Source organism: Mus pahari, chromosome 6, assembly GCF_900095145.1.
Source record: "Mus pahari chromosome 6, PAHARI_EIJ_v1.1, whole genome shotgun sequence".
Classification (NCBI taxonomy): domain Eukaryota; kingdom Metazoa; phylum Chordata; class Mammalia; order Rodentia; family Muridae; genus Mus; species Mus pahari.
Window position 1 is genome coordinate 90713388 of NC_034595.1, and position 17297 is coordinate 90730684.

At 53.3% G+C, this 17297-nt stretch overlaps 1 protein-coding gene across 1 annotated transcript in view; it reads right to left on the reverse strand.

The window, feature by feature from the left end:
* Nucleotides 1-17297, reverse strand: part of Pax7 (paired box 7) — a 98704-nt gene that overhangs the window by 37508 nt on the left and 43899 nt on the right. Inside the window, exons 5-7 of the mRNA XM_021200017.2 lie at nt 9504-9703; nt 6056-6221; nt 4916-5118 (exon numbers count right to left, since the gene is read on the reverse strand). Of these exons, the coding sequence (XP_021055676.1) occupies nt 4916-5118; nt 6056-6221; nt 9504-9703 (569 nt within the window). The remainder of the gene's footprint in view (nt 1-4915; nt 5119-6055; nt 6222-9503; nt 9704-17297) is intronic.

The window sequence follows — 17297 nt, forward strand, 5'->3', positions numbered from 1 at the left end:
CTCAGCATTAACTTTGTGTTGATGACCACTGTAATATATATTATATATATATGTATGTATGTATGTATGTATGTATAATGTATACACATATATGTATATGTATGTATGTATGTATGTATGTATGTATGTATGTATGTATGTATGTATATGTATATATATAATTTATTTACATCTATACTGCTAGGGGTCAAGCCCAGGCCTAGTGCACGGTCAGCCACACTACTTTGCCTCTGAGTGACACTCCCTACCCCAGCCCCAGCCTATCAGACTGCTGTATAATTATTGTAGGCACAGGAAGAAAAGGAAGAGAGAGTCAAGATGAGGGAAAGCCACAAAGGATCACAGGCACATAAGTGATGGCTCACCTAGAGACTGTAAATATGGAGAGAGACAAAGATGATGGTGACTGTCGGGGTGAAGAGAGAGGCAGAGCTCTGACCACATCCCCTTCCATAACACAGCAGCAAGTGCTCTTGATTCAAGATCTAACGTGTGACTTTTGAGGATCTTGGCCACACCAGGCCCTCTCCAGACCTGTTTCCACTCCCAAGTCTTACAGTGCTGGGTGAGAAGGGAACACCAGGAATTACTTCTCCCCGCAGGTCTCACAAGTTTCCCAAAGAGGCCCCAGTACAGGCCCCCTGCCAGCAGCCTGAGGTCACTTCAATGGCAGAATACTGCTCCTGACTCTCTGCTTGGATTCTGGGATGGATAAGTTTGACAGCTCAGCACAGCCTCTTGATGTCTGTCACTATGTGCCACTGGGACCTCAACAAGGGAGGGCGATGCTCTGGCCATTACACCAGGGCACCTGAGGCAAGAAATGTGTCTCTGTCATGCTTCTCCTGAGGCCAGGGGTCCTGATTTGGACCCTTCCATCATCAGACTTGTATCGTCCTTACCCTGTGGGTCTTTCACACTGTTCCTGGAAAGGACTGGAAGTCACTATCCACCTCGTCCATCTGCAGTGTCTAGGACTCAAGGGACTCACCTTGCAAAGACAACTTGCCTTCCTGCCTTCTTCCCCCACCCTGACCCAGTGTCTCTTGTAGCCCACGCTGGCCTTTAACTCATTATGTAGCTAAGGATGCTCTTGAATTTCTGATCCTCCTGCTCTTACCTTCCGGGTTCTGGGTGAGATCACAGGTATCCACTGCCACACCCAGTTTCTCGGGAGCTATTTTCAATCATTTTCCAAGTAACTGACCCTCAACCTGAAGCAAAGTCTTAACCAGACAGCCATCAGATATGAGGGCCCTGGACTGGCTTCCCTTTCCCAGAACCCATTCAGAAGGTCTCAGGGCAAGTGTAGGAGGCCTCATGAGGAGGTCGTACTGTCTGGTGCTCTAAGGTAGGGGTCCAAGGGTGAGGGCCTTGAAGGTTCCAAGCCTCAAGGAAGGTTTCTGATTTTGCTCTGCCAGGAGCCTCCCACCTAAGGTGCTTGGAGCTCTGTCTTGTTTTGTTTGTTTGTTTGTTTGTTTGTTTTTGTTTTGTTCTTAACTCACAACCTGGCTCAGAGGAATCTTTCTTTCCGTACAGTTGAGAGGTCAGGATCTGGGGGTTCCTGAGGTACAGGGTTTGAATCCTGACTCATATATGGGTTAGAATATGAGTAGCAACCAGAACAGTGTCTGTCTCAGGACTACAGAGAGCTCAGTCCTCCTGTGATCAAGTCACTATAGACCTGGTGGCTCGGGTGTCTCCCCAGCGCAGGGTTTCCCCGTTTGTTTTTTACTGTTTTATCCCAAGCGCAGGGATAGTACCTGGTGTATGGCCTGTGCTAGGTACATTGGTTCTCTGAGGTGCCACCTCCAGAATAGGAACCTCATAGAACTTTAAGGAACAAAAGGGTTTCTTATGAAGTCCTGTCGGGTCTCTCCAGGGAATCCCTGACACATAGAAGCAACCATTTCCAAGATTGGGTGTAGACAAGGGACGGCAGTCAAAGCGTGGGAAGAAATCTTCTTTCTCACAGGCAACCACGGACTGCCAGCAAGGTACACAGGCTGGTCCCATCCTAAATCTCCCGGCTTCTGCTGCACACAGAAGTCCCTTTGGCTTCTGGAGCAACAAAAACACCCAACCTGCAAAGCTGACACTAACCAAGTGACAGGGACCAGACATCTGATCCTGGGTAGCAGTGTATAAACCTACCTCTGCACAGGTGACACACACCCCCGAGGGCTTAGAGGAACTTTGGGGGAGTTTCTAATTGGGGACAGAGGACAGGGAAGGTCAACTTGAACTGAGAATTGTTCCCCCTTCCCCCACAGATCCCTCCCAAGACCCTAGAGCCAGAAAGATGAGAGTACCCTGAGGTGAACAGGGGCTTTGGAATGTTGAAACTTTGGCCCTTATGTTCAGAGGGTTGCCTTGCCACCCTCAGTGGAGACACACACACACACACACACACACACACACACACACACACACCTGCATTTGCTGGCCTGCCTATCCTTGCCTTTTCTCTGAGGGCAGCTTCCCCCCGCCCCAACACCCTGAAGCTGTTCCCCTTCATGTCCCCTCTACAGCTGTCACCTGCCTTCACACCTTTGGTGGGAACCTGAAGGCAAAGCTCAGAGACAACCCATCCATCATGCCCTCTGAGCCTAGAGAGCCAGAACAGATGGACTTCTGCTCATGGTGGAAGTCACCCCAGGTCTTGCCTGGACAGAAGCTCTGGATCCAATCTAGGGACTTCCAGGGAGAGGCAGAAGACAGAACGTCCTGCCTACCCTCTAGCTCCTGGGGGATAGCCCCGCCATGAATAGGTTGGTTTCCCCCTCTGGCCTTCCCTCCTCACCTTTAACCCATCCCTGAGCCCCACTTGGAGATAAGACACCTCTTCTTTGTTCTCCTGTGACAGCTCTGGAAAGTTAGCCCAGGCTAGCCAACTAGCAGTGACATCAATGCAACAGAAATCATGACCTGGAACCTCAGGGAGGCCGAGAGGCTAACCTGATTCTAGGTACCAGAGTTAGGATGTCTTGGGAGAGCCAGCCCAAGGCTGATGGGTCCTAGTGAATTGATGGCTTCATCCTTGACCCGAGGGCCTCTTAGGTCTGTATAATCCCACCAGGAGCTGTGTATGTGGTGCGTGTGCGTGTGTGTGCGTGCGTGCGTGTGTGTGTGTGTGCGTGCGTGCGTGTGTGTGTGTGTGTGTGTGTGTGTGTGTGTGTGTATGTGGCCTCTGAGGTCTGTATAATCCCACCAGGAGCTGTGTATGTGGCGCGTGTGCATGTGTGTGCGTGCATGTGTGTGTGTTTGTGTGTCTGTGTGTGCATGTATGTGGTTGTGCATCTGTGTATGTCTGTGTCTATGTGTCTGTGCATGCATGTGTGTATGTTTATATGTGTGTTCAAGTGTGCACATGTGTGTATGTATGTGTGTATTCATGCATGTGTGCTCATGGATGTGTTCTGTGTGAGCGTGTGAGTGTGTGCATATGTGTGTGTGTCTGTTCATATGTGTGCGAATGCATGTGTGTGTATGCATGCATGTGTGTGTGTTTGCTCATGAGTGTGTGCACATGTGTGTAGAGGCCAGAGGCTGCTGTTGAGTGTCTTTCTCCCGAATCCCCTGAGACGCCACTCTCACTGAGCGTGGACCTCACCATGTCCATTAGGCTGGCTGGCCAGTAAGCGCCTTCTGTTTCTGCCTCCCCAGTGCTGGGACTCCAGATGTGCCCCACCACCCCTGGCTTTTTCCATCAGCGCTAAGGATCTGCGCTCTGCTCTGTGCTTACAGGGCAAGGGCCACCAACTGAGCCTTCTCCCCTGTGCCCGCCTTTGCTCTTCAGCTAACAGATTTTTTATCACAATAGCTTTGTCATATTAACTATTAATATATTGCCTGAGCAATAGGAGGACAAGAAAACTAATGTCTGCTCGACTCTATTCTGCGCCAGACCATCCACACACAGATCACAGCAAGTTCTCGCTGGTAGGGTGTAAAGGACAGACCCTGTAAATGGGAAAAGCTGAGGCTCCCAGATGCGCACTGGCCCCGGAGCAGCAGGAGGAGGCTCTCGGCCTCCCCCAAAGTCTGCACCTTCTCCCACACAACACAGCTGTTCACATCAGTCTGCTTCCCATGCCAAGCCTGTCTCCTGCAGACAAGAGGAAGAGGGAGTGGCAGGTGGGATACAGAATATAAATGTTTTCCTAGGGGCGCCTGGAAAACTGTTGTATCTAGAGAAACAAACCCATTAGCTTCCCCAGACTCCAAACATCAGCCCTGCTCAACAAACCACCAAGTGCCACCCCGAGCTTTGTGTTATCTTTCCATCTTTCTCCAAAGCCATGACTCCATCAGGCTACGTGTGACTGAGCCAGCCTCCAATTGTACACAAGCAAACCTGAGGTCCTAAGGTCCAACTTAAGCAGAGATCTTGGCCCAGAACCTAGGCATCCATTCTCTCTACCAACAGGAGGGATCCTGTCCTCCCAGTGGTTGGTCACAGCCTGACAAAAAGGGAGGCATGGAGCACTGACTGGATCTAGGAAGGACTCTTGGTTCTAGATTCAAACGTGTGCCAGCCGCCTCCTGCTCACTGTAGGAATGTGCCCAGGATTGAGTTCAGAACAGCGGGTGGGGGCAAAAGCAGATCCTGCAATCAATCACTCCTTGCTGATCTGGAGAGAGTGACCAACTGTTCCCCACCTCCAGAAAGCGGAAGGTCAACCCAGAGCCATAATCACAGACACAAGGCAAGGGAAGGAAGAGGAGACCCTTGCTTCCCACTCAAACTCTCTCAGGGTCCCGAGCAGCCAGGGGTTTCCTGAGACCTCCGAGTTCTTAGCGATCCTCCCCTTACCCCGTGGGACAGAGCCATCCGGGTTACCTGAGCCCCTCTGGTTGGGCCAGCAGGAATCTGGCAATGAGATCCTCCAAATGGAGCAGAGAGGCCACCTACCTGAGGAGACAGGCCATTGCTGACAGGGTTCATGTGGTTGGAGGGGGCCCCGGGGTTCATGAAGCTGTCAGAGTAGCTGGAGAAGCTGTGGCGGGCTCCGTAGGCAGAACTGGTGTCCGCCGCTGCAGCGGCCGCAGCCAGCCCACCCTGATGCATGGTCGACGGTGGAAGGGGCTGGGGCCTGTGTACTGTGCTGCCCCCATCTGAGGAGAGACCCAGAGAGGTCCTAAGCAAGTAGCAAAAGCAGCCTTGAAACCCCACCCAGTTGTGCCCTCTGGAGGGAAGGACCAGCTTCTCGGGTGACTTGAGCTGAGACCAGCGGCCGGGGCTTGACTGACACCTCCGCTTGACATCTAGGTGACCTCTAGGGAACTTGCACACAGGTCTTGGTGCTTGGTGTTGAGCATACAGTAGATGCTCAATAAACACTAACTGGATTGAAAGGTGTGTCTGATGGCATCGATCATCCACCCAGACTCGCCCTCTTTGCATTTTTGTGGGTATCTGTCATGCTGAGTGCGTCCTAGCTTTGGGGGGATGGAGAGGAGTCAGGAGACTGAGGCTCAGTGGGTGAGCCTGAGTTGAGGTCAATGAATGAACCATGCTTGAAATGACTAAACTGGAGTTGTTTCTCTGCCCAGCCACTATGTTGCTCTTCTGCTCTGTTAGGGTCCCTCTGCACAGCCTTCTGAGGCTGGGTCCCCGCTGTCCTTGGCACTGGCTTATTTCTTATTAAGAGTCATGGGCAGGGGGCTCTATGGATACTTAGCTTCCAGCATGCCAGCCTCTGGGCCCTTCAGGAGGCAGCCCCATGCAGCAGATATTAAGAGGTTTCTTGTGTATGCTGGGGTGGGATCAGCTCAGAAACCTAGGGAAGGAAATCTTGACTTCAAAAGGCCCTTGGGTATCCTGGGCTTCCACCTTCTCCCTTGTCATTTCCCTTGCTCAAGCTGTGTGGCACCCTAGAAGCTACTGGAAGAACTGTCTGTGCCCCAAAGATCTACCTTTCTTGAGGGGTCTCAATGGCCCATTGTAGCCCAGGGTGTGAGGACAGAGGAGCTGGGCTCTTCAGCCCCGAGTGACCAGGAGCTCCAAAGTCAGGACAATAGGACCCCACGTACTTGAATAGCAGACACTCACCTTGGGAGATGGTGGTGGTGGGGTAGGTAGAGTCCGGCAGCTGGTAGGGTGGCAGCGTGGGCATGCCGGTGGGTGGGAAACCTCCTGGCAGAAGGTGGTTGAAGGCGGCCAGCTGGTTAGCTCCTGCCTGCTTGCGCCAGCGGGCACGCCGGTTACTGAACCAGACCTGAAGGGGAGAGGATGCTGAGCCATCAGAGCCATCAGGACAGCCTGCAGGGACCTTCAGAGGCAGGGTCCTCTCACCACTCTCCAGGGAGGGCTTTTAGAATGATCCCTGTTTTATAGGAAGTAGATGACAGGCACAGGACAGGGTGAGGGGAGGCCTGGAAAAGTCTGTTAGACACTCAGCCTCGTGCTCCTCCCATGCCGAGTGCTCCACCCCAGCATCTCCAGTCCTTGTTCTAAGCTTCCACCTCATCCAGAAAGCCCTCCCAGAGGAGACCGAACATACAGAACATCCTGAATAAGGAGGGCCTTGGTACTCAGCTGTGCCAACTTGGGGCTGAGACCCTGTCCTGTTCACACAACCCAAGCCTTGCTAGAACAGGACCTGCACAGGTATGCAATACACTTATGCATACACATGTACACATATGTGCGCAAGCACACATGCATGTGTGAGCACACACATATACATACATACACTGCTGAAAGAGAACCCTTCCCACTTCTGGCTGGAAAGTCCTCTGACATCACCCTCATGCATCTAAGATGGGCAGGTGAGCCTCCAGCCCCTTCAAGGGGCTGGAGCCCCTTCAAGCCCATCATTCTATTTATCTGCTCCTGGCTGCGTAGCTCTTGGCCTCCCCTCAGGTTTGGGACATCTAGGACAGAGGCCTTGTGTCCCTCATGCCCTTCAGGGTGAGCACTCCAGAGGTGCTCAATAAATGCTCACTGAATAAATGAATGCTAAATGAATGATGGACTGAACAAAGTTGGTTCCGGGCTCTCTATGTGACTGCTCTGGAACTCCCTGTGTAGGCCAGGCTGATCTTAAAAGCTCCTCCTGCCTCTGCCTCCGGAGTGTTGGGATTAAAGGTGTGAGCCATTACCACCTTAGTTTCTTTTTTAGGACAAGGTCTCAAGTAGTCTAGGCTGGCTTCGAACTTGGTATGTTGTGTGGCCAAGGATGATGTCCAACTTCTGATCTTCCTTCCTCCACAGCCAAGTACTGAGATTACAGGTATGTAGCACCCACTTTATGTGGCACTGGGGGGTGACACCAAAGGCCTTGTGCATGCTAGGCAAGCACTCAATCCACTGAGCTACATGCTCACCATTGGTCTCTAACATCTTGCTGCTTTACAATTAATTGTGCTGGGGACAGGGCTGATATTTAGGGACAGATTCCAACTCTATGCCAGTCTGCAAGCACCCCACTTGCCCACGCAGTGAGCTGAGATATCACAGGGTTGGGGGGGGGCGGGACCCTCAAGGCCCAAACTCTTCAAAGCAGAGGCTAAGTCGCAAGACATACAGAGTTGGGGAGTCACAACAGCACCTAGGACCTTGAGTCTCTGCCCTGCTCCCCATGGTGGAAGCCCCTCTCCAGGGACCCCAATCCACGGGGACCCTGTTTTTATCCAAATACTTCCATACACCGTGGTCCCATTCCCTCACCGGGCATCTACTATGCCAGCAGGACCTCAGAACCCACAGGAGTCTTGGTAACCATTGAGCTCCTGGGACAAACTGTGATTTGTCTTTCAAACTGAGCTGCTGTGGGGGACTCAGCTGGCCAGTGGCAGGGATGCAGTCTCTCTACCTGAAGCCTCCTCCTGCAGACCTCTCCCTTGAACTTGGATGGATGTCCTGCCAGCTCTAGTCACACCTCCAGGGCCTCTGAGCTTCTGGTGCTTCCAGACTCCTTTCATAGGACTAAGACATCGACTTTTGGGTCAGCCTCTGTCTGTTCTCAAAATTTCGCTTCTGTTCCTCTGTCTGTTCTTCCTAGGGAGCTCACAGGCTCACAGGCATGGCTAGAGAGAAGCCCGGGGGGGAGGGGGGGAACAGGAGGCTGGTAGCCTTCCTGTTGTGGCTCGACAAGGCTTGGCCTCCTGCATTCCCAGACCCCTCCCTCCTGGGTCCTTGCATCACACCTGTTTCCCCAGTCCCCTGAGCCAATGAAAGCAGTATCCTGACAGCCAGGACATTTTCTAAGGAGCTGCCAGGATCGGGGTGGTGGGAAGCCACGAGGCTGCCAGACCAGGCAGTGAGGAAGCCCAGAGGAGTACACCCAGGACAACAGCTGTGAGGATCAAGGAGAGAGAGAGAGAAGGCAGTCTGCGGCTCCTGTGTCATCAGGGGAGAGGATGAGATGAGCTAGCTAGCTGGCTGCCGTGCCCACCCTCTTCCCCTTAAGGGTGGGAGAATGAAGGGGGCACACCTGCTCCTGGAGCGTTTAATGCTGTTTCTTCTAAGACTTTCCTTATTGTATTTTATTTCCAGCTTCTGAGTCAGCTTCCTCCTCTTGGGCACAGAAAGAACATGGGCTTCCGTGCCTGCCAGGCCAAGCTGCTACAGTCTATCTGTGTCCCGTGGGTCACTGCTCCTAATCCTAGCCTCTGTACCTGTGACTAGGGCTGGGGCCAGTAACCATCCCAACCTGACATATGAGTCTGCGACTCCATCACTTTCATCATTGTGGTTTGCGGTCATGGGGATGCTGGGGGTGGGGTGGGGTGGGGTGGGGCACATCTCAGGTTGGCACAGTATGGTGCAGCCTTCTACAGACCCACCTCCTCTGTCCATAAAGGTGACAGCCCAGGACAATGTTGTCAAGCAAGCCATTCATTGACTCACCCTTCCCTGTCCCATCTCCTCCATAGCCTTAGCCCTTGAAGAGCGAGGTGCAGAGATGAGTCTAGTCTGTACCCTGCTGGAGGAGAGACTCCCAGGGCTCAGCCTGTGGCAGATGGAATGAGCCACCGCTCCCCCATTGCCATCCCTGATGAAGACCTAAACCTTAGTTTAGACTCTTTCTCCTGTCACTGGAGTCACTGAATCAGGACTGTGTGCTTCAGGTGTGTAGGGTCTTGGGTGACCCTGCCCAGTGCTGATGGTTGGACTCTACTCAGCATACACCTTGCATACTTCAAGCAATGAGGAACTCATTTCCTGACTAAGGACAGCCCTGCTGGGAAATTTCCCTCCTCGAGGGAGGTTTGGAGAGTTTGTGCCTTCCCTTCCCCACCTCTGCTTCTCTTTCCCATGCCCTCGCCCTCCTTTCTTCCCATCTCTCCCTGTATCTCTCTTCCCTTCGGACTCTGTACCTCTCTGTCAATCTGTAAGTCAATCAACCAACATGTGCTGCCCCTTCAGGGACTGCATGTGTTAGTGTGTGCACGGTCCCAGGTTCACACCTGGAGTGAGCACTCGACTCAGGACCTGCCCACATGACACCCTCCACCCCAGCCTGACTCCGGTGAGCACCCCCGGTTCTCCTCACCTGGACGCGCGCCTCTGTGAGCTTGGTCCTCTGTGCCAGCTCCTCCCGGGTGTAGATGTCCGGGTAGTGGGTTCTCTCGAACGCCTTCTCCAGCTCCTCCAGCTGCTCGGCCGTGAACGTGGTCCGACTGCGGCGCTGCTTGCGCTTCAGGGGGAGGTCAGGTTCCGATTCCACGTCTGAGCCCTCATCCAGACGGTTCCCTGTGGTGGGGTAGCACAGTGGGCACAGGGTCACGACTGTGTCCTTCTCTGAACACTACAATGGGATCCAGTGTCTCCCCAAGAAAGAATACTGCAACGAGCAACTCCGCCTTTGGGGGAGCAGGCAGGGTAAAGGCTGGGGCCAGTCTCTCTCAGCAAGAGGCTGACAGGCGGGCTGGGCACGCTGGGTCCACTGGGGAGGAGGCTACAGAAATGGCTTGATCAGTTGTCTCTGCTGCTGGGGTTAAGACCTGGGCAAGGGAACCCACTTTACACCCCCACTGAGCCTCAGGCCCTTCTCTGGCCTGGTGGAGAAGACCCCAGTGGGTCACCTCTACAGCAAGCCCAGCGACCTTGGGGAATGCAGGGAGCAAGGAACGGGGTGGGGCATGAGAACTGCAGGAGGGGGGGGTGCAGGGAGACAGACTACAGCAGCGCTCCCCTTCCCCTGCCTCTCCCTCTCCTTCCTTCACTTATCTTTCCCTTCTCTTCGCTGGCATCTTTGGGATTCTTGGTGCTTTTTTGCCCATTCATTCATTCATTCATTCATTCATGCATTCATTCATTCATTCTTCCACTCATTCATTCTTTCACTCATTCATTCTTCCACTCATTCATTCACTCACACATTCAGTCACTTCCCAAGCACCTTCCCTCCTCCTGAATAGGCCACACCCACAGCGGACAAGGTAGGACTCTGTGCCTAGAGCACCCAGGCTGAGACAAGCTGGAGAGCCTCAGAGGCTGCCTGCTCACACTACGTATGGAGAAACGACGTCACAGCAAGGCAGGACACAAAGTGTCTGGGCCTCCCCTCAGCCTACACTCTCGTCTCTACCTGCCCACCAGCACACACTCGGCTGCGTCAGGGATTGGTTACATGAGAGTTAGGCCCTTCTCACAAAACAAACAAACAAACAAAAAACCCATAATCCCAACCCCTCTCACAACACAGTGAAAACAACAACAACAAAATATAGCCATTTAAAAGTCATCCAGACTCAAGGGGAAAGTGTGGCAGGCTGAGCGACAAGCATGTGCAAAGGCCCTGTGTTAGGGACAAGCATGTGCAAAAGCCCTGTGTAAGGGACAAGCATGTGCAAAGGTCCCGTGTAAGGGACAAGCATGTGCAAAGGCCCTGTGCATCAAAATGCACAAAGGGTCATCTTGTCCCAGGGCTACATCCAGGGCCAGAAGCCGGTGGCACACAGGGAAAGGAAGAGTCTTGGTCAATACCCTGGCTTGGGCTGGACTCCCACTCAGCTCCGCCCCTCCCTGAGTCACACTGTATCTTGTTCACTGGGGACTCTGTATTTTGATGACCACTGACGAGCTGGTCTGATTGTGACACTATGCACCATGGCCAAAGAGCCAGTGACCAGACACCTAAGATCAGAGCCAACCCCTTCCTGTTCTTTTCTCGCCAGCTTGCCAGTTGCCCACCCACCCTAGCTCCGGTGAGAGCATCAGCCGTGGGCACACATGGCACACCTGGGGCACACCTGGGGGTCCCTCGCGCACACCTGGGGCTCTTAGCCAAACATGCCAATGAATGAACTCTGTGTTCTGATGGGGGCCAGGAGGGTGGTTAGGTAAGAGGAGCAAGCACGGCAGGAGCAGACACCAGGGAATGTCCCTTCAGGTGACCCCGGACTCAGAGCTCAGACACTAGCTAGGTAAATGGGGATCAGAACTGCCCAGGACAAAACCATGGGCAGAGACCACCGTGCCGGCTGAGGGCTGAAATCCAAGGTGCTCTGTCATGGCCGTGCCCCCTCCCCACCCCTTTCTCCCTGCTTTTTAGACTGCAACTTTCTGGACAGATTACAGACTTCTGGTTTGGCTTCCTCCCTGACTCCTCGACCCTTGTCCTTTGTGAGCAGGGATCTGTGGAGCTCTGTGGATGTCGAGATACCAAACCACCCGAACCCAAACTGAAGACAGCAAAGCCGGGTCTACAGGCCCTTGCTGTTTGAGAGAACTGGTCCTCTGCAGTGAAGCATTGTGGGCAAAGTCGACACAGAAAAGCATGCATTAAATAACCTGCCGACTTGAGGTGGGCATCAGGGAGCAGCTCCTGCCCAGCTCTGACCCCTGTCTTCCCTGTGGCTGGGGGATACAACTGTCCCATGGACCAACGGCTGATCTGGAGATAGCCCCAAAAACAATAGGGTTCCTGAATCCTGTCTCTGCTTAGAGGAGTAGGAAGCCCACACTAAGCAAGGAAGAGCCGTCTCCAAGTTGGGACCTCCAATCTTAGGAAGAGAGAAACAGCCTGTCTTAGTCTGATGGAGGAGGCATCACTTCTGTGCTGGGACTTATAGTCCAAGGGGGAAGCACCGGCGAATGGATGCACAGGACAGACAGACAGCAAACATCAAGGCTGCTGTTATGTGACCTGCAAAAGCCAGGGAAAGTAGAGCACAGTGCAGGGACCGGCATCTCGGGGTTTGTCAACCCCAGGATGGCCTAGCCCAGGCTTGTGGTGGGAGACAGACAGAGAATGGGAAGGTCTCTGGGGGTGGCTCCCATAACCTCCCCCTGCTCCTGCCTCCTTCAGGATCTTTTTCTAGATCCCATCCCATCCATCCCAGGAAGCCATCACTGAGTGCTGGGCTATGCCAAGACATCTCGGTAAACCCGAGATGAGACTGGGTGCCATTCACGTGTGCGGACTTTATCCTTCCACAGACAGGGCTCTCAATTAAGCTCAGGGTTTCTTATAAGGCTGCACAGGGCCGCCTCCTGCCTCTACCTCTATCTAGCCAGGCCCTGGCAGTGAGATGAAGCCCGCTCACCCAGCACAGCCCCAGCAAGGCATCCAGAGCCAGGTCAGGAGCATTTCGGCAGGCATCGTTTCTCAAGGGGGTGGGGGAGCTCTTAAGTCTCCACCGTCAGAAATCAGGGATGAAGGACTGGGCGGTGGCTCTCGGTAGGCAGAGTACTCCCTGCACAAGTGTGAGGAGCTGAGTTCAATCCCCAGCTCTGGAGTAAAGAGCCAGTGGAGGTGTGCGCCTGGAATCTCAGCACAGAGGGGGTGTGAGTGCAGAAACAAGTGGATCCCTGGAGGTCACTTAATTGTGTGAACCCTAGGTTATTAGGAGAACCCGTCTCAAACACCCAAGACTGACCTCTGGTCCCTACACCTATCTCCCAACCTCCAACATACGCATGCACACAGTCTCAGGAGACAATGGCCATGTCTGTGGATGGGGCTTCTCATCCTGCCAGGCCAGCACATCCTTGACTGTGATACAGATGGTTCCTGGCACACAGTAGGTACTTAGGGTGTCGGCACCAATCCTCGAAGCCTGGAGAGTGGTCTTAAGTGCCCACCTCCACGCTCAGGGCTGTAGACCCTTCACACTGCCAACAGGAAACCATTGTTCCCACTGGTTGGAATGCCAGAAGGCTGAGTTGGCCCATTTGACAGGTGCCCAGTGGAACACTTGAGCAAGGGGCTGCAAGGAACCCTGGCTCCACACCTGGTGTAGATACCTGACATAGCAGCTGTTTTGAGAAGCTACACCCCCCCCCCCGTGATCTTGACATCACGGTGGCTGCTCCACCCCTCCCCCAAGCCTTTCCCTCTCCTTTTTGGCTGGAGAAATCCCGTAGATAGTGATGGTTTTTGAAGGTGCCCACCCTCCCAAGGCCTCCTCACCTCCAGGCATTGGAAGCCAACACTAGCCAAGAGGCACGGGGTCTCTCCACTCCACACCCCATCACAGAAGCCCCCCCAAGCACCGTTCCCTGCGCCCCTCTCCCTCCACCTCCCTTCCCAGTTATTACAGTTTTAACATAGGCCCTGATGTGGAGCTGTGCTGCAGAAACGAATCACATAATAGTTGATATGCGTTTTAATCAAGTAATTCGGGCAGAGTCGAGAGCCAGCGAGTATGGGCCCAGCGTCCCTGAATACCAAGCAGGCCTGGGCGCAGGCCTCAGCGAATGGAAAGTCATTTACAGCTCAGCTGGGGGCCGCCAGCCTAGGAGTGGCAGGCGCCCTTCCATCCTTGTGTCCCCTCTGTGCAAAGTGCTCAAGCTGTAACCGGCTCACCAGGTGTGCACAGGCTAGGCTGGTCTGAGGGAACTGGCCCATGCGTAACTCACAGAGCCATGGACACTCCTGCCAGGAGATGGAACACCCGACTCCTGCCCATCTCTTGAACTCATCTTCCTCTTGGACATTCAGCCAGCATCATGAAACTCAGCCTCAGACCCCAGCCCTCTATCCTGCCCAGGTCTGACCTCTCTGCCCCACCTTGGACTGTCCCTCACACATCTTCCCTGGCCCTAGTGGCAAGGGCTCAGTCAGATGCCCTGCCCCACATAGGCTGTGCACCCACGGGTTTGGGGAGCTGGGAGGGCGCTGAGAGTTCGGAAGCAGCTGCTGGGTCTTCCTGTGTAGAGAGGGGTCACCATCACCAGGCCTTCTCTTCCCATCCTAAGAGATCTGTGTCAAGACTACATCACAGAGCTGAGTCTGTGGTGAGGTCAGGATGTGTCCACAGCCACCGTCAAGAAGGTGGCTGGGGTGGGGAGGGAGTGGGACTCTATTCTGGGGTTTTCCACAGCCTGAGTCCAGCCCACCTCAGGAACTCTGCTGTATCTAACCCCATGTCTAGGGAGATGGGTGAACCGCCCCAATCTGGCAGGGACCATCTCTTATCTCTCAAGGGGATTCTGGACTGCAAGAGGGTAAGATACCCTCTCCTGTATGTCTGAAGGACCCCAGTCTGTCAGAACTCTTGCTTCCTTAGAGGCTCCTCCAATGGTTGGGGTACTGTCAAGACACAGATGCAAACGGGTCCCCTGGGTCCCCAGTCTTTTGATGTCTTACTCTCCCAACCCAAAAAAAGAAAAGGGAAAAAAAAAAAAAAAGAGTCTTTTTCGGGAAAGCTAAAGTTAAACTCACACCTACTCGCAACTTGACAAAACTTCCTCAGCTAGGAAGTCGCCACGTAATTCCTTTGACAGGTTGTACTGTCAAATTCTGAGCCTCAGCAAGAGCACCTGTATCAGAGAATATGGGGTCGATATCTGGCATTCTGAGCATGATCCTGGGCTGAGCGCAATACTTTTCTTAGGCACTAGAGGGCGATGTCTATACACCCCTGACAGGAAGGGGCGGATCCAGGAAGAAGGAAGTAGTACTTCTTAGAACAGAACTGTACATGTGGTCAGAATTCAGTCATGTTTTCCAGGGTAGATCTGGTGTTCTTTCTTCTGCACTGAACTGGGAACCGAACTTATGTCCCAAGTGGGAGAAAGACCGACCGGAGCCAAGGGCACTGAGTCAGGGTACCGAGTTCAAAACTAGGTTTATCTGCCTGCAGACAGAAGGTCAAGGGTCCCGAGGAACGTCGAACTCGTTCTCTTTACCCTGTTTACTTGTTTTAAGTGGCTAAAGTGGAGGAGTGTGGGAAGAGGTGGCAGCGGTGTGGAGTAATCTGAGCGCCTTGGAGACAGGTGTGGGCGAACCCTAACTGGAGCTGAACTCCCAAACTTTACACTCTTCTGTGGCTTGGATTGGCACGGGCCAGGCTGGGCCAGCGAGCTTTTAGGGATCTGCCTGCCTCAACCTCGCCAGCACTGGGATCATAAGCCTGTGTCAACTCCCAACTGTTACTCCAATGACTAGTTCACGTAAGCCACCTATTAGCATCAAACAGAGAGAGCAACGGTAGACACCATTTCTTGCCTTCTTAGTCCTGTCTATGAGGGCGTGTCCAGAGCAGCCAAGGCTTGCTCGACGAGGTCTCCAGAGAGATGAGAGGAACCAGAGATGGTGGCTCAGGCTGGGGTGTGGGGGTGGGATCTGTCCGCCTTCTCCCAGCCACAGGTGGGGGGCCAGCCATCGCTCAAAAGGTCAGGGATGACAGTGTTGAGGGAAACTAAGCAGAAAGGAAGCCATTATCCCAGGCTGAGCTCCCAGACCTTTGTGTGACGGAGCTCTAGAGTGAGCAGCTCAGCGAGCCACCACCCAGACCCCTCTTCCCACTTCACCTAGTGTAGAAGAACTGGCAGCCTCGGGCTCTAACCCCAAGTGTCTTACTGGTCCTCTCTGGCATCTCCCAGTTCTTGACATCTGCTGCTGTGACTCTCCCCCACAGTGTGGGTGGTGCTTCAGTGTGACCCTCAAGAGGCACAGAGTGGTACCCAGCCCTATACACATATAGGAAAGTGACTTTATCCCTCTGGGCCAAATGAAGAAGCTGATGATCCCAGTCTCTTAGAGTCCTCTTCCCTGATGACAGAGAGGATATTATTAAAACAAGGGCTATGAGGTACCTGATAGATAGTAAATACCGAATAACTGGCTGCTGTCACTACCGGTGTCCCTGATAAAGAGATTTTAGTTTACCCTGGGACCCCGAGGCAGAGATTTGTCTGACACAAGATACAAGAGCAAAGAGTACATCCATGGATAGATGAAGGAATGAATGAATGAATGGCCAAATAAATGAATACATCATTATCCTCTCCTTCTTTTTCAAGGACCCAGCCACACAGAGTCACCTCCACTTCATTCTTTCCACAGAAACCCATCTCCCGATGCACATGGCACCTGCAGAGGAGCGAGCGGGTCGGGAGGAGATGGCAAGTGAACCAACAAGACACAAATGTTACAGAGGGAGATGCTGAAGAACAGGCCCTCGGGAAGCTGGGTGGGGGTGGGAGAGTCGGAGAAGCTTGGAGAGCCTAGAAGAGGCTTCAATGCCAGTGGGAGAGAAACGGGGCAACCTTCCCTTCCTGCCAGGCAAGGCTGCCTGCATGGAGTAGAAGAGGCAGCGAGGCTTCAATGCCATGAAGTTGGACCCTTCTGGGCCCTTCCTGTCCCTGATTCGGATCCTCCTCAGTGCTAAGACCAGGAGACAGAAGAAGTTCAATATGGAAACTGACACTGGGACTCAGGCTTTGCGTTTTGCCCACGCCTCTCCCAGCTCAGCCAAGAAGTCTGGGGCTAAATCAATCAATCAATCCCCAGAGCTGGGCAGTGGTGGCACACACCTTTAATCCCAGAACTCAGGAGGCAGAGGCAGAGTCAAGTGGATCTCTATGAGTTCGAGGCTAGCTTGGTCTACAGAGTGAGTTCCAGGACAGCCAGGGCTAAACACAGAGAAACCCTGTCTCGAAAACAAAAGGTAAGAGTCTGCAGTCACCATCTAAATACATGCACCACAGGCTTTTCTCAGCAGAGAACAAGCCCTGACTGAGGAGCGGGGAGCAAGAGGGCCTGAGTTTGGTTCCTAGACCCCACGAATAAGCCACAGCCTTACTTGTATCAGGCACAGCCTTACCGCACACAGCCTTGTTAACCCAGTCATGGAAAGGCTGAGACAAGAGGAAGCCTGGGGCTCACGGACAGCAGACTGAGTCTACCTGTCTAGTTCTAGGCCAGTGGGAGACCCTGTGTCAAAACAAAGGTGGACAGCTCTTTAAAAAGGCATCTAAGGTTGTCGTCTGGTCTCCAGACACATGTGCATACATTTTCAGATGTATGGGCTTTACATACATACATACACACACACACACACAGACAAACTCTCACGCCACGTGTTCTCTCTCTCTCTCTCTCTCTCTCTCTCTC